Raw genomic sequence first — 20,960 nt, forward strand, 5'->3', positions numbered from 1 at the left:
TCCCGGGTTCAAGTGATTCTCCTGCCTCAGCCTCCCAAGTAGCTGGGATTACAGGCACATGCCATCACACTTGGCTAATTTTTTATATTTTTAATAGAGATGGGGTTTCACCATATTGGCTAGGCTGGTCTCAAACTCTTGACCTCGTGATCTGCCTGCCTTTTGAACACTTACAGATGGACTTCATTCAGTTGCCAACCTCAACAGGGTATCAGTATGTCCTTGTAGCAGTTTGTATGTTTTCTGGTTAAGTAAAGGCTTTCCTATGTGGGAAAGCTGATGCAATGACAATAGACAAGAAAATATCAGAAAATGTGTTTCCTTCTGGCGACTCACTGGAGAAATCTCCAGCAATAAGAAAACTCATTTTACTGGGCAAATTATAAAGCACTTAAATAAGATATTATGGACATGATGGCACTATCATTGTCCTTAGCCCTCTGTCTTCTGGAAAAGTTGAAAGAACAAATGACATCTTAAAACTCAAACTGACAAAGTTAACTGAGTCAATTGGGTTGCCTTGGCCAAAGGTACTGTCATTGGCTTTGATGATAATCAGATACGTTCCTACTGGAAAACATAAGTTGATACCTTATGAAATAGTCACTGGAAGACATATGTCCCTAGGAACAGAGCCGCATGCCTCTCCCACTCTCCTAAACTCTGATACGCCTGAAGTTGGAAGGCTTTAATGCATTATGTCAAAGTGTATTCTCACCAGGTAAAGGAAGCTTTTTATGGTGCACTGACTGAGGATAATCAAATTCTTCTGGTCTGGAATCTGTAGCTTGGGTCTTCTGGAAATGACGTCAGAGGAAAATTGCTTTGAACCTTATTGGAAGGGACCATACCAAGTCCTTGTCACCACCCACACTGCAGTGAGGCTTCAGGGACTTGGACCTCGGGTCCACATTTCACAACTCAGAAAGGCCCCTTCAAACTCTTGGGACTGTATATCTCTTGGAGAATTTAAGGTAAACCTGATGAGAGAAAATTCTCCCCAGAAGCAGACAACATCCTAGAAATGGACAACTTTTCAAAGATCATAAATTAAGATTTCTCTGACATCATGAAAACCTTAAGCTTTTGTCTTTCCCCCTCATTTCCTGCTGTCCTAATCCTTTCCTTTTCTCTACAAGAAAATTCATGGGACCATAATCAGTGGATGGCTTTAGCTCAAGCTTCTGCTCTAGCATAAAACCCAAGCAATTGGGTTTGTGGGCTAAAACCAAAAAAATGAAGAAACAATTCCATTAATGCCAGTGTCGCTCTATGTTCCCAAAGAGAATCACCCTGAAACTCCAAAGGAAGAGTGGAAAGTTATCCTTGATACACTAAATACCATTGCTACTTGCTTTTCTGCACTTGCTAGAAACAACACTCTAGCATTTCCAGTTAATAACCTGATTATTACCAAATATAGAAAACCTATTCAAGTAATACCTGCAAAAGGTATATTTGGCTTCCAGGCACTAGTCTTTCAAGACCTGGGAATTACCTGTGTGGGTACAAGTAATTACTTGTATAATGTCAGCAGATTAAATTCAGTAGGGTACTTTTTAAAAACTGGATGTGGTTATATACCTTTACAACTATTATAAGGGAAGTACAAAAAAGCAAACTTCCTTTTATGCAGACTAATGGGAAAACACTTTTTTTTGAGACAAAGTCTCCCTCTGTACCCCATGCTGGAGTTCAGTGGCATGATCTTGGTTCACTACAACCTCTGCCTCCTGGGTTCAAGCAATTCTCATGCCTCAGTCTCCCAAGAAGCTGGAATTACAGGCATGTGCCACCATACCCAGCTAATTTTTGTATTTTTAGTAGAGATGGGGTTTTGCCATGTTGGCCAGGCTGGTCTTGAACTCCTGGCCTCAAGCAATCTGCCCACCTCGGCCTCCCAAAGTGCTGGGTTTACAGGAGTGAGCCACCACGCCCGGCCATGGGTGAACAAATTTAACAAACCCTTGCTCAAAGACAACTAAATGGCCCACTCTTCCAACCCCTAGGGGCCTATATTGAGTCAGCAGAGAAGCTGCTTATTCCATTCTGCTGAACCCCTGGGAGGTCTACCTGGCTACAAAATTTAAGAATTTCCCCAATTTAATGATTAGCTCTAAATTTCATACAGTGGGCTCCCCACTACCAGCAAGAGTGAGGCCCCAGGAAACCAACTGAAATCTTTCCTCAGTAGAAACTATCTCCTCTTTGTTTCAAAGTTGGTGCTAACTTCAGTTTTTGACTGTTTTTGCTTCTGATCACAGGAGCTATCATGGGAACTTCCGTGGGAAGGTATTTGAAAGGCAGGAGTTAGCCATATCAAATAGCCAGATGTGAACCATGGGTAAAAGTCATACTCCAAAAGATAGACGATGACATATGCATTCACATGGAACATCATGCAGCTTCAGATCTCCTTTTTGCTACAGTTGAGAGCTTGTGTTTGGTACTGAACACAAGTGAATGTTGTACCTATCTCTCCTCTGATCTTGTTACTACAGAAAGTTTAATTTACAAGGTGGCTGGTATTACTGTTTTCTTGGACTCTGCCACCAAATACATTAAGAAAATCTCTCAAGAGAAATGAGCACATAATGTGTTCATGGGAGCAACTGACAGTTGGTTTGCGGGCATCCTGAATGGTGGATGACAAACTTGGGTTTTCTAACCTTCATATTTATTCTAGTGACATTCCAGGCTAGCACGCTTGTGTTACCAGGCTAACAACAAAGTTGAATGCTTCTATAAATCAGGCCATTTTACAGTGAATTATGGCCTGTACACCCTGAACAAAGACTATGACCAATCGACTGAAATACTGTTGAGCTGCCTGTACTGCCTGAACCGTGACTTGATTGATTTGGGACAGTTTGCTTCATAAGAAATATTGTTAAGGAGTTCACTTTCTAATAGTCCCTGTGGTCCACTGCACCCTCTGAAACCTTCGATGTTTTGTATGCAACTATTCATTGAGTGTAAGTGGTCTCACTTCCACTAAGTCAACAACAGCAGACAAAAGTATTGAACTGGCATGATGTTGTGACTTGTGAATTCCATGCTGAGATCAAATAATTCATTTATGATGGTGACAGAGAGTGGCATCAATGGCCAAAGTTTTAGTCAACCTCTCCAAACTGAGGGGCCTCTCAAAAGAGTGAAATTGTTAAATAAAACTAAAATTTGGCCTGAGAAAGCCTCCATACTCACATATTTGAGTTCTCACGTATGAACCACAACCTAACTCAGTACCTAAAAAACTGAAAACCAACTGCGGAGTGTGCTTCTATAACAGGAGCTGAGCCTTGGCCATTCACAGCAGCCACACTTCAGCCACTCACAGCAGCCAACTGTTCAAATGAGGAGGACACACAGAGCTGTCGCCAAGTCCGCTGTTTCCGTACCTCAGTTCCGTTTTCTCTACGTCATTTTCTCTTCTTTGTTCAGAAATCTTATTTGACTCTGTGGTAGCCCTGGAACCTCTCTGAGTCCATCCTGATTCTGGGGGCTGCCCTATTTGGAATCATGTTTTGTTTTTTTCTGCTCAACTAAACTCTGTTGCATTTAATTTGTCTGACGTTTTTCTTTTGACATATGTCAAACAATCCTTAAACATCCATAAGTGCACTTGAGCTCACCTGCATACACGTTGTCAGTACCAGGGGCTACCACCACAGTCACACACTCTATTTATTCCAGGGAGTGTTTGCGTGATTCGGGCCCACTATTTTATCAGCCTCTTGTTTTTCATTATTTTTGTTTTGTTTGGTGTTTTGAGACGGAGTCTTGCTCTGTCGCCCAGGCTGGAGTGCAGCGGCGCAGTCTTGGCTCACTGCAACCTCTGCCTCCTGGGTTCACGCCATTCTCCTGCCTCAGCCTCCCGAGTAGCTGGGACTATAGGCGCCCGCCACCATGCCTGGCTAATTTTTTCTATTCTTTCGTAGAGACGGGATTTCACTGTGTTAGCCAGGATGGTCTCAATCTTCTGACCTCGTAATCCACCTGCCTCCACCTCCTAAAGTACTGGTATTACAGGCGTGAGCCACCGTGCCCGGCCGTTTTTCATTATTTTAATTTTTGGAGCTTTATGTTTAACATTGGATAAGGCAAATCTTCTCTCACTGTTTTTCTGTATTAAAAATTCCTTAATGATTCTTAACTGTCTATTTTTTTCAAGTGAACTTGTCATTTTGGTAAAATTCCCTAAAAATGTTTCATTACAATTTTCACTAAAATAACATATTAAGCTCATGAATTCCTCTGGGGAAAGTTGACATTGTGCTCTAGATTTTTATATTTTCAAATTTGTCTTGTACCAATAAGTAAAGTTTTATGGTTTCATCATGGTCAGCACATTTGTGTTACACTTATATACGGGTATTTTGTTTTTTATTGCTATTGTAAAGAGAAAGGAATCTTTCATGTTTATTTCCACCTCCTTTGTTTCTACTTATTTATTGCAAAACATTCCAGTAAAAACTTAACCACAATAATTCCAGACCTAGTGTTTACCCACTGCTGAGGGATCCCCTTGATTTCCTCCGGAGCAGGACCCAGGGCACTAACACTGAGGCCACCTCCTCTCCTCTGCCCCAGCCTATCCCAGGAGATACAGGGAGCGCTAAGGTATGGGTCTGCACTTGCACTGATGGAGAGGAGCAGGGTTGGGGTGCCTCACAGTAGAGGAGACATCCAGATGGCTGCCCCCTGAATCCTTGGGCTAAGTGTAAGGTGGTGACGAGGTTCCTGGAGTTTGAGAGGGTCTCCTTCCTCACTGCCTCTCTACTGATTGCAGATATCTAAGCCAGTAACTGATCACTTCTCACGTCAGCTCAACCACTGTAAGGTGAAGGGACATTTCCTGAAGTGATTGGCAAACAATCAGAAACCTTAATTGCCAGTGCTTTGGAGTTTTGGCTCAATTTTTGGATTTTCTGATTATGTTACAGAAATGTGTGTGTGCGTGTGTGTGTGTGTGCGTGTGTATGTGTGTGTGTCTTGGGGTGGAGGGGTGGAGGGGTGGTGCTGAGGAGTTGAAGGAAAGCTTGCTATAATTGCACTACCAAAGTTATGATCTGAAACTTTCCCAAAAAGTACTGGCTTCAAGACCGGTTGCAAGCTGGGATTCCTGGACAGTTGGAGGCCACAGCCAGCCTGGCTTTGCTATGCCTGTCCCTTGGTCTAGCGCCCTCCACAGGCACATGATCAGGAGGAGAACTCAGGAGCTCCATGGTCATGAATGCATCCTAAGGCCCGTCTGCATTAAGCTCCAATTGTTACCCAGAACAACTCTCCCAGCAGACATGAGCACGAATTTAGAAGGATGTCTGCAAGTGACAGTGTGAAATCAAGATATTAATATTCACAAATGTATCATGTGTAAATTTCAGTAAATTCTCATCAGAAGCTGTCGATAGTTTCTTAGAAATCATGACTTCCAGTGAAACAGGGTACAAGAAAACCAACTGGATCATAGATTAATTGATACTAGTAATTTAAGGTCCTGTGGCATATATCTAGTCATGAAGACATCATCAAACTTCTAAATAAAAATCAAAATGCTTCTAATATTAAACACTGACATAAATGTGAGCTATATATACCCTTAAGAAAAGTTAATAAAAGCAAATAACATAATTATGTACTCAGCTATTCTAGCTTAGGGTTGCAGGAGGCTGGAGCCTGTCCCATCAGCTCAGGGTGCAAGGTGGGAACTAACCCTGGACAGGATGTCATGTCCTTGCACGTGCACTCACACACCCACACACTCACACTGAGCCCATAGAGACACGTCAGTCCACCTGCTGTGCACATCTGTGGGATGTAAGCGGAAACTGAAGTACCCAGAAAAATTCCCTGCAGCCATGGGAACAACATGCAAACTCCACACAGACATTGACGTCAGCCGGGAATGGATTTTTTTCTCATCAGCATCATCATTTCTCACTCAGTGTTCAGATGACATTGAATGAAACGTTATTTGAGGACCTGCTGTGTGACATTTTGCACTGAAGAGATGCAATTGCAGGTGTTTCCATAGATCACTGACAGCAGGACATGGGGTGGAACCTGACTCAGACATGAGCCTCCCCTCAGGTCAGTTCATAGCCCGGCTTTACCATTCAACGATCCTGCCATGTTGAGCCTATCACTAAACATCAGAGCCTCAGTGTCCACAGCTGTGAAATGCAGACAGTAGTGACTACCTTGCAGGACAGAGAGGTGGCCATGCACATAGTAAGGACCTGGAGCCAGGCTTTTGGATGCTGGTCCTATTGCTTCTTGGCTGTATGACCCTGGGTAGGTTACCTAACTTTGTAGGGCTTCTAGCTTCCTCCCCACAATAGAGTTATGGCATATGTTAGTTTGTGGAATGTACTTGCAACAGTGTCTGCACACCTTAAGATTGGGTATGAATGGCAGCTATGAGCCCTCTGGGTATTGTAAGAATGAAATGAGATCCAGTTTCTAAAGGGCCTCCTGCTGTGGTGCGCACATGAATTAAACTCACTGGAAAGGCTGTTATATCATGTGGGCACTACATTTGGTGACAGAGGGTAAGGTTTCACATTATTAGCGTGACTTTCCTGATGGATCTAGCAATACTGTTTCCCATTAACATAATGAGCATCCACAGGATAAGGTGAAGGAGAATCGTCAGCATGGATGGGAGGTAGAGTTTGACTCAAGAGCCTCAGAGTCTTGCTGCTTCGTTTTGTATGAGTGTGTAGTGGGGATGGCCTGGAAGAGGACACTATCAAAAAATTTATTCAGGGAACTTGAAGCTGGTGGAGCAGGGAGACACACTCAATTTAAAACTAAAATTGAAAGTAAACAAGACTGACTGCTTTTGCCACAAAAATGTTGAGGTTTTTGGTAAACCAAGTCTTCGAGAATTTCCTGCATTATCATGTGCTGAAATGCAAAAATGTTTGGGTTTGCCGAAATCAGCAACTAAACAAGGTTTTAAAAGGCAGCAGCTCCTCTTAAGTCAACAACACACTCCAGTTGAACAGACTCATCAATGTCCCGAACTCATCACACCCCCAGGTCAGCCCACAATGCCAAGTCAGGAGGAGAAGTTTGGAAAAAGCCTCCCCACAAGGCCGGGGCATGGACGGAGAAAGAGGCATGCACTGCTTCTGTCAGGATCCCCCACACTGCTGAGGGCCTGAGTGAGTCTCTGTCTGAGGGGAGATCCTGGAAGAGGGGTGCGCAGCACATGGGTGGCCTCTTCACTCTGCCGTGAAGAGATAGACAGCCTACGCCCATCCTGGGGAGGAGACGTCTCACTGATGCCTCCACAGCCCTGCAGTTGCAGTTGGGCTGCCTGGCTCAGGCCGAGTCACCTTCCCAAGTCTGATCTCCAGCGGTTTCTCCCCGAGATGCACTCTCTCTCCTCCAGCCTCAGGGCTCCTTCTCATTCAGGGACCCCTGGCTCAGGCAGGAAGGTCACATTCCCAGTGTCTCCAAGCAGGAAGCTGCTGAGCTCGCCAGCAGCCTGGCTGGTGTCTGGCTCTGTACACTCAGGACTAGGCTTACAGGCCAACCCTGTGGCTCTGAAACGGGCTGCAGGTCTCAGGGGGACACATCCTCTTTAGTGCATGACTCATGTTAGACCTTGGGGCCAGCACACCGAAGGCTTAAAGAGGAGAACCGGGAACTCCTGCCAGATTGTCTGAATTCTTGGGTACAGAAATCTTACAAGACACTCAGTTGGGTGTTCAGGACTACAGTTGGGAAGGACAAGGTCAAATTAGGTTGTGGCAGAGAAGCTAGAAGGAGCCCAGGTCCACAAGGCATAGCTATGGGCCTCCCTGGGTTAGGGACAGATATGGGGTTGATTTCTGATAGCGCTGGAGGCAGCCACTTACTATCTGGGTGGCCTTAGGCAACTCTCTGGGCCACTCTGGGCCTCTATTTTGCCATTAGTAAAACAGGGATTGTCTCTCCTTTTCCAAGAATTGCACGGTGGACTTCACACGATGACAGTGGCAAGGGCCTGGCAGAGCCCTGAGCAGCGGTAAGTGCCCTCTGTGATGCAATTACTCTGCTCCCCACCACCCCACCCCTAAACCTTAGCTTCAAAGAGCTGCCCTTGGGAATGAGACCATTTCAGAGACGTGCTCCATCCCCTGTGTCACCACACTGGACAGTAAGGCCATTTCTGGCCCTTTCCCATGCCCACCCTCCCATCTCTTGCCTTCCCTCTTTTTGAGGTGCCTGTTTTCACACTTGGCCATCAAGCTCTATCCATCCTGCCTAAGCGTCTCACCTGTTCAGTGCATAAGGCTGGATTAGTGCTGTGTGACTGGAACTGGACTGTGGCAGTGTGGAGAGGCCTCATGGGACCTCAGATGGAAAATGGGCTTCTGTGCAAGCATGGCTGGGATTGAGAGCCCTGTGCAGAGGCACAGAGCCAGGAGCCCAGTGGCTGGAGGAGCCCTGCATGCCTCTGACACCGGTGATGCCCTGCCAGGTGTCAGTACGCCTCCCGGGGGCTCCCAGCCCATTTCTCATTAGCAGTATCCGGAAGCTTGCAGCCTGCAAAGCCTTCTCAGTGTGCAGCCACCTGGCCACTGAGAGCCTGTGCTGGCCTGATGCAGGAGGTCTGGCCAGTGCAGGTCCCTCTATAAACCCTGGGGATGAGATCATCTTCCAGGTGCAAAGGGCTCGACTGTGGGAGGCACAGGCAGATGAGCCCCAGGCCGAGCCAGGAGCAGGGCTCGCCAGGGCCCCGGGACCTGAGCAGAGAAACCCCTTGGTGCTGATCCAAAAGGAAAGCAGTGCAGAGTAAGGGCAGGAGCCAGGCCCAGTGCACATCCAGCCCCATCACTCACAGGCTTTAGGAGCAGAGACATGCCACTTAATCTCTCAGCACTTCTGTCCCCTTCAGTAAACTGGATAATAACAGCATGTAGGTACAGTTAGTGGGAGAATGAAAACAGTGAAAGTGTGGCCTAGGCTAGCAACTGGCCCATGGGAGGACTCTGTACATTACTGAGGCCTCATTAACAATTAATGGTCCTCATTCATAATAAGTTACAAAGAGAAAATCCTGACAATTTTTTCCTCCCCATGATCCCAAGGCAATGACCCAAGGAAGGAATCCTTATTGCCTGTCAGAACCAGTCAGTGTTGCCCAACAACCCTGTCAGCCATCCTAGCCAGCACTCCTGGCCCCAGGTGATGAACAAAGGAAGTGCTTGAGTCCCATGTCCAGAAATTGGCTGGGATGCCCATGGCCACCGTTTCTGTGTGTCTTGTGCCGTCCTCTTTGGCAGATGCCTGACATGGCTCTCTGAGCCACAATCCCAGAGGACAGCGGTCAGGGGAAAGTAGTGGCCTTCTGTCCATCAAGTGTGTCCCTGCACCCCAGCTCACCTGATCCCTGCGCTGACACCACATCCATGGCACCTGGCGGCAGCTTGGGTGAGAGAGGTCATGGAAGATATCCAGATTGCCCTGAAAAGCAACGTGGCCATGAGGAAGCCATGCAGGCTGGACACTACCTCCAGAAGGCATCAGGACTCCCCAGCCACCCACGGCTCTGTCCCCAGGAACACACCTAGACAAAGCTTTCATCTCCCCTTGGGGGAGGGGCCTGGCAGTCTTGTGTATTGGGGACGTGGTCACTGTGGCCACAGAGAGTTTTGGAATCTAGAACAAAACAGTATTTTGCTGAAGGAAGAGAAAACGACAGGGGCAGATTCAGACAAAAAGTTCAAAGGCAGGAGGAGCCTGTGGTTCTGAGCAGAGGTCCTGAAGGGGAGCATGAGTTGGGTATGGGGCCTGGGCAGGAGCTCATGGAAGGGAGGAGTCTTGCTGCTGGGGGCACACAAGGGGAAGGCAGGTGAGAGGACCATGCTCTGCTCAGGAGTAGGTACCTGACACCAGGGAAGAGAGAAGAGGAAGACAGAGAAAAAACAGGCCAGAAAACAGCCCAGGACCCATGGTGGGCAGCCCCATGGCCAGTTGGTGCTGCAGTCAGGACTTTCTGGGCCCTGGTGGGGATGGGATGAGGGCTGTGAGTTGCAAGGCAGTGACTTCCTCTCCCTGGAGGCTGTGTTTTGGCTTCCCTGTGCCCCACACTCCGAGGAGAGACAGACCTGGCTTCCCCAGATGGCCACTGAGGCTGCAGAGGAACCTCACACTTCCAGAAGGAAGCAAGAGATCTGACCACAGACAGAGCCAGGACCAAGCAGGAGAGGGGCAGAGCCAGGCAGGAACTCTGGGGTCCTTCTCCCTCAACACCAGTCACCCAGGTGCCCTCTCTACCCCTGTGCAGGGCCCGTGCTGCTGTCTGGCTGGGTTCCCCTCAGAAAGATGGGCCCTGGACTCGCCCGTGAAGGAGGTTTCTTCAGGGAGAGTGGCTGTTGTCGGCTCCAGGGCTCAAGCTCCTGCACAGGTGTCTTCTGAGGGTGCTTTCGGGTCTCCACCTCCTCCCCTCCCTGCAATGCCTGTCAGCCCATCTCAGCAGGCGACAAGTCCACTCAGTGACAGCTTTTCCTCACTGCCTGAAGATCCTGCTGCCCGGACTGGCTGGTGCCCCTGGCATCCTTGCAGTGTTCGTGGTGGTGAGAATGTGTGTCAGGACTGGTCATTTCTATTTTTTTTTTTCTGATCTACATGACCTTTTGTGACTCAGGTTGCTTGACCTATGCACCTGCAGGAAGGTGGTTTAAAGCCCTGGGCCACCGCCAGAGCTGAGGCACCCTTGTGGGAACCAGGGACTGGACAGACATCAAAAGTTGCCACTGTACAGAAACATGGATCCTTCTAGAGAGGGAGTTCAATGTGTGGGGACAGACCTGGTGGTGCAGAGGATAGGAGCCCTCATATATGCCTGCCACTGGGGTGCGAGGGTGAGGTGGGGCTCTGGTTGCTCTTGACATTAAGTGACCAAAGTCCCGCCCCCATAGAGCCTGCCTTCCTCCAGGGCCCAGGCCTCTGCAGTGGGACCCAGCTGCCCCCTCCTCCTGCAGTCCCAGCCTGGGGTCACAGCCCCTCTCCACTGTGCCCTTCTCACCTCTATCCCTCTCATCCTGCACACTCCTTGGCATGCACAGCAACAAACAATCATGGTGGGGCAGGTGTTTACAGGAGCTAGGGGCGGAGGTGGGGGCGGAGGTGGTGGAGGCAGAGGTGGTAGGTGGTGATGGTGGTGGTGGAGGTGGTAGTTTCTCCTGCTCTGGCTCCCAAAAAAAGAAAAACTGTCTGCTGACAGGGCTGGTGGGGCACAGTGCTGGCCACTCGCAGATGTGTGTCTGGGGAATGAAAGGACCAGAGAGAAACCCACACCACAGTGGAGGGTCCTTCACATGAGAAACACGCAAACTCCTCCTAGTTGGCAGACAATGCTCTTCTCATAAATGCCAACGACTTCGACTCTGTCCCCTTGGTTCTCCTGTGGCCGCTCTTATTGAAAGGGGTCTGCTCTGGGGGCTGTGCAATGGTCCCAGCTTTTGCAGGTGACTGTCTGCATCCACCTGGTTGCAGATGCAGCCTCCCCGAGCCCACTCTGCAGCACCGCAGAGGCCACCCTTGGCCAGGGGAGCTTCTTGGAGCTGAGCCCAGGTCCAAGTGCCCAAGAGCCTTCCCTTCAGCAGTAAGAAGGGACATACTGCAGGGCTTGGCGAGGGAGCAGAGAGGGACATCTCAGAGGCCTGAGCAAGGAGGAGAGGCAGAAAGGGGGCTGTAGGCATCTGGGAAATGACAGCAAGTGACCACCAGGCTTGGGGGCCAGGGTCATGAGCAGGTTCAGGACCAGATCAGCAGCTCGGGCATCAGTTCAGCGGCACACACACACCCTGATGGCAGTGCGTGGAATCCTTCAGAGCTCCTGGGCCTGAGGTCCTGGCCTAGAGGTGCTGGACTCTGGCTCCTGGCAGACAGCCTCCCAGCCTCACCCACCTGCACCATCTGGAAGCCTGGCTGGAGCAGCCTCAGGTGCCTGCTGCACACACTACTTTCTGGGACTGCCTGGGAACTGCCTGCCCTTTCTGTCCTCCCCATAGTATATCTCCTTCTAGTGCAGAGGTTCTGGACAGTCCTCATACATGTTTGCAACCCCATCCTGGTACTCACACATGTGGTGCTGGTGACTCTGACATTGCTCTTGAAGAACGTTTTGCCATTGTTCAAGCTGACTTCAATAAAGTACTCCCTAAAGCACAGAAAAAGCAGATGGCGAGAGCCAGCCTGGAGAGATGCAGTTCTTGCCCTTGGCCAGTGGACAGCATGGGTCATGAGAGGTCATTCCCCAAACACTTGCAGGTCAACTCAGCAATGATGACCAAAGGGTAAGTGGGTCAGGCAGTGAGGGGCCCGGGCGGGGTCTCATGCCATTGTGACCGTGTCCTAAATGACCAGGGACCACTGCTTGGTGTCACCATCCTGGCTCTTCTGTATTTACAGAGTCTGTTGGCTTAACTCTGAGAGGCAACCTGAAGCAAAGGTACCATTCCTCGGGCAATCATCTCCTGCACCCTGCCCTCCTCACAGACCCTAGGACACTGTAGATCCCTGAATACCTTGGGTGCCACCAACAAGGGATGTCGGGAGGAGGCTGCTCTTTGCCCAGCCACAGACATGGGCTGCCCCAGCAGCAGCAGAGTGGGAGGATCCACATTCTGTACACCTCACAGTGCCCAACCCTGACTCCCTGGTCTCTTGCCCTCTAGGGCCTCCTGCCAGGGGCACTTACTCTCCAGGTTTTTCTAGTTTTGGCCCAGGGCAATTCATGGAATTATTGTTGATACTGGTTGGCTTTTCATCTAAAAGAAAATGACATAAGAAGAATGTCAATGCACTTGTCTATCCACTGTTCCTCCCCATGTGTGTCCTCAGCATGCAGGGCTGACCCTGTGGCCCAGGACCGGCATGTGGGCTCTGCCTTCCTATTGCATAGATCTCTGCAAGCACCCGCCACACCCAGGCTCTGTGCAGCGCTCTGCTGTGTAACAGGAACAGGCAGGCAGAGTCCCTGCTCTCAAGGATTCACCTTTAGGGATTGCATAGGACACAGAAAACAAAATAAAAAACAGGACAAAACAGATGACAGTGCAATGTGCTGTCATGTCCATGACCGGAGGAGGTGAGGGGACCAGAGGGAAGGGACAGCCGCTTCATTATGCGTGACTTCTTCTATCTTGTAGAGCCATAATTTCTGGTCTAGAGGATCATGAAATGATGCAAGGCCAGGGATTTGCTTCAAAATACTCTGTGGGGCCGGGCGCGGTGGCTCAAGCCTGTAATCCCAGCACTTTGGGAGGCCGAGACGGGCGGATCACGAGGTCAGGAGATCGAGACCATCCTGGCTAACACGGTGAAACCCCGTCTCTACTAAAAATACAAAAACTAGCCGGGCGAGGTGGCGGGCGCCTGTAGTCCCAGCTACTCCGGAGGCTGAGGCAGGAGAATGGCGTAAACCCGGGAGGTGGAGCTTGCAGTGAGCTGAGATCCGGCCACTGCACTCCAGTCCGGGCGACAGAGCGAGACTCCGTCTCAAAAAAAAAAAAAAAAAAAAAAAAAAAAAAAAAAACAAAATACTCTGTGGTAAGGGTACCAAGGAAAGCAGGTGGGGGCAGGTTAAGAATGAATGAAAGCAGGTGATGGCTTCTTCAAGTTCATGGCACAATTCTTGCTATTTTGTATAGTGTTGTAAACTTCCATGAAAAATAAATTATCTCTCAAGAGGTGACAATCCAGCTGAGATTAAAAAGATGAGGAGCCAGCCAGGCAAAGATCCCAGGCAAGGGTGCTTGGGGCTGAGAGAGTGGCCTGTGGCAATGCTCCAGGCAGTGACTTGCTGACTTTGTCAAGGAGGGAAAGAGGTGACCCAGGACAGGGGGCAGGGCCTCATGGGCTCTGGAAAGGGGTTGGGGTTTTATTTCTTGTGCAGTGAATCTATCCAGGTTGGGCAGATCCAGGATATATTTTGTACATGGAGGCAACAGGACTTGCTGGTGGGATGGATGTGAGGAGGAAGCTCAGAGTAGTCGAAGATGACATTTGAGAGTTTGACCAGAGCAACCAGGTGGACAGCAACACCACTTACCAGGATGGGGAAGCCTGAGGAGGGGACTGGGTTTTTTTTTTTTTTTTTAAGTCTGTAATTTTGTTTTCCAATTTTTGTTTATTTATGTATTTATTTATTCATTTTTGTGGGAGCGTGGTGGGCTCAGGAGAGTTCGGTAGTGTGTAGACACAGAACCATCTCGCTCCTGAGCCCACGCCCTCTTCACACCTCCTGAACTGTGGGGGAGGGCATGGGCCCTGCTGCATCTGCCTGCTGGCTTTGGTCCAGCTCTCTACCCACTGGGCGCGGCTCCCAGGACCCCGGCTTCCCAGGGCCCATCAACTGCATGGCCAACCTAGGACAGGCAGAACCCGTGTTATCGACCTTTTTGCCAAGGATGATTTCAAAACAATTATGGCATCCTCCTCATTTTCCTGTAAAAACCGTTCTCTGTTGTTGTTTATTTCCACCTCCCTAAATATGCACATAGTTTACTCTGGTATGTGTTTTCCATTGCAATGTCCTGTTCCCGAATAAATAGCATTTCTGTTTAGAGACACTCTCTCTGTTTGTTGTTTCGGTTGTCAAAAATTGCATCCAGGCGCTTCCAGAAGCCAGAACTAGGCTCTGCCCCTGCTGCGCTACAGGGACAGATGCAGGACAGAGGGAAGTCTCTCCCTGACCTGTACCTCCAGGCTGGCATCAGTGGCCAGGGAAGGCACGCTGCCATCTAGTGGGGAGCGCAGGGGAGGCGTGTTCAGTGGTGGCCAACACTGCAGGAACATTTTCCGTGGATATCTTCCTAATAGTGAAAATAGGTTTAAAGGTTGTTCTCAATTATTTTAAAAAATAAGTTTCTTTTTACTCCTGGACAAACCATCAACCAGGAGCAGAATGGCCATCTACGCAGGTGCCCAGAGCTGTGGCACGGGCTCCCCGCTGCGAGACGTCAGTGCTGGCCTGTGTATGGAGAGGTAGACGGTAACCTCCAGGTTGGGAAGCCAGTGCAGCCACAGGCCCACAGAGGAGGCAGCTGAATGCCCTTCATGGAGGTAGGCTGGGTACCCCCTTTCCCAGGAGCACCATTACAGGGAGGCAGAAGGCCCTGGTAGGGCAGCCAGATCGCCTGGGTCTACTTTCCTGCCCTGCAACATGAACTGTATGGCCCTGGGCAGACTCTTCCATCATGCTTCTCTCTAGTTCTCCATCCATACGGGAAAGTTGTCAGAACTAAAATGAAGTCATTTGTACTAAAATATAAAATAAAATCCATGACAAATAGGGCTAAGAAAGGCTACAGAGAGAGGGTTTTATGCCTATATGCCTGGTAATAAAAATATCACAAATGACTTTGCAAAAACCACAACCTTGCACAAAAGCCATTGCAAACTTAACACAAACAATACTTCCACAGGAACATGTGCCCAAGAACTGCCTGTCCAGCCTTGGACTAGTGTCACCCTTGCTATTGATCTGTTTAGACAAGGGTAATGATCTCAAAACAATTCCCTAATCCTCATTTCTCCTTTAAAAGCCTTTGTCTTCTGTTACCTCCCTGATTATGCACATTACTATGGCATACATATTCCCAGTCCCAGGCACTGTTCCTGAATAAGCACTGTTTTCTTTTAGAGAGAAACTCTCTGTTGTTCTGGTTGACACATACAAAGGAATTTCTGTGAGGCTGCTTTGAGGATTCAGGGAGATACTTGAATCCTCAAGTATTGTAAGGCACTTGGCACAATATCTGACATAAGTGCGCAATAAGCGTTAGCTTTCCTTAGAAAGGGACTGCTCAGTCCCTAAGACACTCCCGAGAAAGCATAACCCAGTGAAAACCGAATTTCCTGAGACCATCCACACAATGCTGATGAGTGGGAATGTGGGGATGACAGGCCCAGCCCTTCCTGTGTACTCATGGAAAGGAGGAAAATGGCCAAGAAGCCTCTTGGGGGAAGAGAAGTCATCCTGGGATTAGCACATGGCCCTGGAATTAGATGTCAGTGAACATACTATCATCAGATCAAATGAATGTGTCAAAGGGCCACCTGGGAAGATCAAGGAGGATGCAAAAACCCAACTGCACCCCAGGCACTCAGTGGGGAAGAGTACACGCCCCTCCCCAGCACCCAAGGCACAGTGTCTGCCTGGACTGTGCGCTTCCTCAGGCCACTCCACCATCACAGAAGTCCCCTGATGCCTAACTATTGTCAAAAAACAGGAGATTTTTTAAAATGCTATAGCCCTTCCACGAACCAACTGCTCTACACATGTGATTTTGCTTAGCTAGGTGCAACTGTGGCTGACCATCTGTAATATGAAAATCCACACCCAAGATGCTTCAAAATCTGACATGTCTTGAGCACCAACATGATGTTCAAAAGAAATGCTCTTTAGAGAATTTCAGATTTCAAATTTGCAGTTTGGGATGCTGAAACATAAGCATAATGCACACATTCCAAAACCTCAAAAAATTTAAAAACTAAAATACTTGTGGTCCCAAGCATCTCAGTTAAAGAATACACAACCAGCACCATATTGGCTCCATGTTAAACTGAGAAAGTAGAGGCTCAGAATAGAACACTCAGCTGGTCAAGGTGACACAGGCAACGTTTGCCTGAGCCAGGATTCCAGGGCCCAGGCCTACAGGCTGGCATCCTCCCTCAATGCAAGGTAAACATACCCCTCTGGGCAAGCTACTGGTGCACTTGGCCAGCCAGGCTCAGACCTCCAGGGCTGCCACCATTTCCCAGGAGTAGCCTTGTGGGCTTCGGGTCCTGGGTTCTCAAGGGAAGGGGAAACTGAGGCTAAGATGGGCAGATGCAGCTGTGATGGCAGACTCAGTCCTAAACCCAGCCTCACTGAGGGGGAAGCCCTGATCTGAGATGCTCTCTCGGGATTTGTTACTTCCCCGCTTGGCAGATGAAGGGAGGGGTGGCCGGGCTTCCCAGTGCCTCCTTCCACTTGTTCTCATGGCCTCTAACCCCACCAGGTCCAAGGGAATGGTTGGCAAGGGCTGGGAGGCTTGGCTGGCTGTGGGGAAAGGCAGCATTGTGTGGGAAATAAGTGACTCAGGGGCACCGAGGAGACAACTCACCAATGATAGTGCTTTCATTGAAGATAAATCTGCAAATAACTTCATCCTGTTTCTTTAGATTCTGAAAGCCATTTCCATGAACAACCACACAGTAGGGTTCTGCAAGGACAACATTCAAAAGTCTGAGTGAGGAAGAGTAGGCAGCTGCCTCCCCTCTGACCTCCCTGTTCCTGGAGATCCAGCCCCAAAACCGAATTCGCAGAGGCTCCTGTAAGGAGAGCTGCGTCTGAACCAACATCTATGTGCCCACTGGGTCAAATCTTCATCTGGTGTCACTGAGGGTCCAGGAGGAGGCGTCTGGGCCTCAAACACTCAAGGGCCCTCTCCCTACCATTCCTGAACCAACACGCTAAGGAAAGCCCTTGGTCCCGGCACAGGTAGGCTCAGAGTGCTATTCCTGCCCTGAAATTTGTGGTGCTCCCTCGGGCCCCATGTGTGCAGGCTGTGCACTCAGCCAGGCCCTCCCTGATGTAAGGTGTAAGTGGAGCCATAATGCTGCCTGAAGACACCATGTCTCATACACCCAGCTGGGCACCCAGGCCTGGATGCCTCCTTCAGGGCTGCTGAACACTCGGGATCTCTCCTCCCTGTCTTCGGTGTGCCTGTGGCAGGCAGGACACCCACAGTGACAGGGTCAGGACTCGGGTGCGGCAGGCGAGTCACCTAAGACCATGCTCAGGGGAATCCATCACAGAAGCCCTGTTTTAGCTGTGATTCCAGAGACCTACAGGTGATTCCTCATCTCCTGCTCTTCCTGACCCAGTAAGGACCACAGGGCCCCACCCTGAGGCTCAGGGAGTGTGTCCTTCCACCATTGTGGCTCCTGCCATGAGACAAAGACCACAGGGGACACATGCAGGTGACGGCTGGCTCCAGGAGCCAGCCAAGGTTCCCGCACGTCTGAAGCTGCCAAGGGCATTGGCCTCCACCCCTGCCTCCTGACCCAGGCCCCACGCATTTCAATCCCTGCTGATGCCTGGGGTGCCCCCGGTTCATGCACCCAAGGAAAGCTTCCTCTGAACCATGCTTCCTGCCTTCCTGCAGCTTCACACCTTCAAGGCAGGCTGTGGGTGAAGCTGGCCCGCTGACATGCTTTCTGAGGCTTTCAAAATGGGAGCCGGCAGTTCAAAGCCTGAACATTTCCCATAAATATTGAGATTTCCAGCTTTCTTGGAAAATGGGAAATGCAGGCCTCAGTGGGTTGTGTTTCTCCATGTCAGCTCCTGGCTGGGACCTAGGGAACCACGCTCCTCAGATGAGGAGCTCCGAGGCCCACCTCACTTCAAGGCCCTCAACACTGACTGCTGACATCAGCTGGCTGAGCCTGGCCTACTCTTCCTGCTCAAGGTGCCAGCCCGGCCCTCATAGGCACCCACATGATGGATATTATGCTGCCCTCAGAAGAGCCTGGGCCTGGTGGGGGCACTGAGGCTGTGAGAGACAACAGGAAATGCCAACTTGGTGCCCTGTTCTGAGAAACTAGACACGGGCCCCCGCAGGCAAGCATGGAGTTCTCTCCCACCGCTAAGGCTGACGGCAGCTGCTTCCAAATCTGATGTTGTCAGATACTCTCAACGTCTTCCCGACTCAGGCTTCCAAAAAGCCCTGGCCAGCCGGACACTGGGCTCAGTGTGTGCCCAGCAGGGAGCAACTGGGCCTGTGGCCTGTGCCCCTTGGTCAGCCCAACTTGGCCACTCTAAGCAGGACTGAGGGCTGCCCCAAAGCTCCATGGACAGAGTAATTGCAAATTACATCCTGGGCTGCGTTAGGACTATGTATTGCAAGCAAGCTTTTTTTTTTTTTTTTCAAGGTGGATGGATAAAAAGAGAGCGAGAGAAAGGAACGTGGCCAAACATTCATTGTAAAATCCCAGTGGTGGATGTAGGCTTGTGTTCATTGAACAATCCTTTCCACTCACCTATAGGTTTGAAAATTTCAACAATAAAAGGGTGGAAGAAAACCAAGGAACTAAAGAAGAAAATCATACTTGGACATAGACAACCAGAACTCATGATACATCCTGGGTGACAAGTGACTGATGAGAGGCACAGACCAAGCCCTTGGGCTTCAGGGAGTCAGAGGGGCTGGCTGGTCATCAGGGAAGGCTTCCAGGATGAGGTGCCCTTTGAACAGGGCTGTGAGGGACAGGTGGGCTCGGCCCTTCAAGGTGAGGCAGGGCTTGCAGAGTGCCTCTGCCCCACCTGGTCCCACCTCTGCACAGGGCGCCCAGAGCAGGGAGTGGCCACTGGAGGGCCTGGGGTTCCTGTTAAGAGCCTCAGACACCTGCCAGGCTGGAGAGGGAGGTGCCTGTCAAAATCTTCCAGCCATGTGTAGGGGATGGGCTCAGGATGGCCCTGGAGCAGTGAAGCCACCAGAGGCCTTTCCCAGGCTGGTTATGAGGCCAAGGGCTAAACGGGGGAAGTCCGGGCTGCATGTCTCCCTCCCTGGACCCCTTCCTGGGCTTCTGGGGTGCTCCTGGCTTCTCGGCAGCAGCCTGCTGAGAGGGCTCATTCTGTTGCATTTGGGTTTCAGGCTCCTGCCTTGGCCCTTCCCTCCTGTGACTGTCACCCTCCATATAGGGCAGCTTTGCCCAAGTTAGCCAACAGCTGACAGGTCAGGGCTATGACTGCCAGGACACATGGGCAGAGGCAGAGGGCCGAGCTGGTGGGCAGAGGGCACCTGTCACCTCGACTCAGCTGCTTCCAGCTGAGGAGTGACGACTCACATCCTCACCTGGGGTTGACAGGGCTGCTCAGACGCCACAGCCTGTGCATGTCCAGGGGACATCATCAGAGGAGCACAGCTGTCACAACTGCTGCACGGCTGAGCGGCTTTAAACCAGGAGCAGCAGAAAGAGACCCCGAGTGGGAGGGGAGCTCTCTCTACTCCATCCCTCCCCTAGGCTCTGCATGGGGGAGAGGCAGGCTCGGGGACAGAGCCCAGGACCAGTCATGGAAATGTCAGCCCAGCTCCTGTTTCAGGAACCTACCAGCTCCCAGCCCTGTGCCAGTCCTTGCACAGCCCAGTGCCTTGGGACTCACGACAGACCCCACAGCATCCTTTCTGTTCATGGGAGGCACCTCACTGACAATGGGCAATTTGCTCCTGGTCGTGTGCCTACGGAGAGCAGAGCTCAGACATGGACAGCGTGTCTGTCCCCACAGCCTAGTGCCAGGGCACCCTGCAGTGAGGAACAGGGAGGCCAGAGCCCAGCTGCTGGAGGGCCTGGTGGTCTTGCGAAGGGCCTCGTGCTGTCTCCATGGAGGGAGGACACCCAGGGCTCCCTTCATCTCCTGCAGCCGCAGTTGTGCAACTGCCGGCCATGCAGAGCCCCAGCCTGCACAGAAAGATCTCAGCACAGACAGAGGCATCACAGAGGCCTTCACAGGGCTGTCACCACCATGCTGGGACCCCGGCTGGCAAGAGGGCATCTTCACTACGTCCCAGACAGCATGGACAGGCACTGGGATTGATCCTGTAGGATTGAGGTGAGCCGAGGGTGTTTGTGTGGACGCCTTTGTCGGGCTATGGAGGTTTCCTTCTGCTTACAGGATGCTGTGGCATGTTGACGCCCCCACTTCTTGTTCTTCATCCCCTGAGATAACTGCTTGGTTCCTGTTTCCCGTTTTGTTGATGTGGTAAATTACACAGATATTTCAGCTCCTGCACCTGCCTGGCCTTCCTGGGAGGAGCCCTGGCTGCTCCTGGCCTGTGGTCTGGGTTACCTGCTGCTCCATGCCATTTGCTGGTAATTCCCTGAGAGCTTCTCACACATGTCCTTTCTTGCTTTAAACTTATTGTTGTGAGGTAACAGCACACTAATTGTGCACAGGTACTCACACTCCC

General features: G+C 50.4%; 1 protein-coding gene across 1 annotated transcript in view; it reads right to left on the bottom strand.

Annotated features, from left to right (window-relative positions):
- Positions 1-20,960, bottom strand: part of LOC105517732 (anthrax toxin receptor-like) — a 39,733-nt gene that overhangs the window by 7,532 nt on the left and 11,241 nt on the right. Inside the window, 7 exon segments of the mRNA XM_011950392.1 lie at positions 9,382-9,462; positions 11,027-11,137; positions 11,139-11,264; positions 11,487-11,663; positions 12,085-12,163; positions 12,704-12,773; positions 17,115-17,213. Of these exon segments, the coding sequence (XP_011805782.1) occupies positions 9,382-9,462; positions 11,027-11,137; positions 11,139-11,264; positions 11,487-11,663; positions 12,085-12,163; positions 12,704-12,773; positions 17,115-17,213 (743 nt within the window).

This window comes from Colobus angolensis, unplaced genomic scaffold (genome assembly GCF_000951035.1).
Source record: "Colobus angolensis palliatus isolate OR3802 unplaced genomic scaffold, Cang.pa_1.0 Scaffold306, whole genome shotgun sequence".
Lineage (NCBI taxonomy): Eukaryota > Metazoa > Chordata > Mammalia > Primates > Cercopithecidae > Colobus > Colobus angolensis.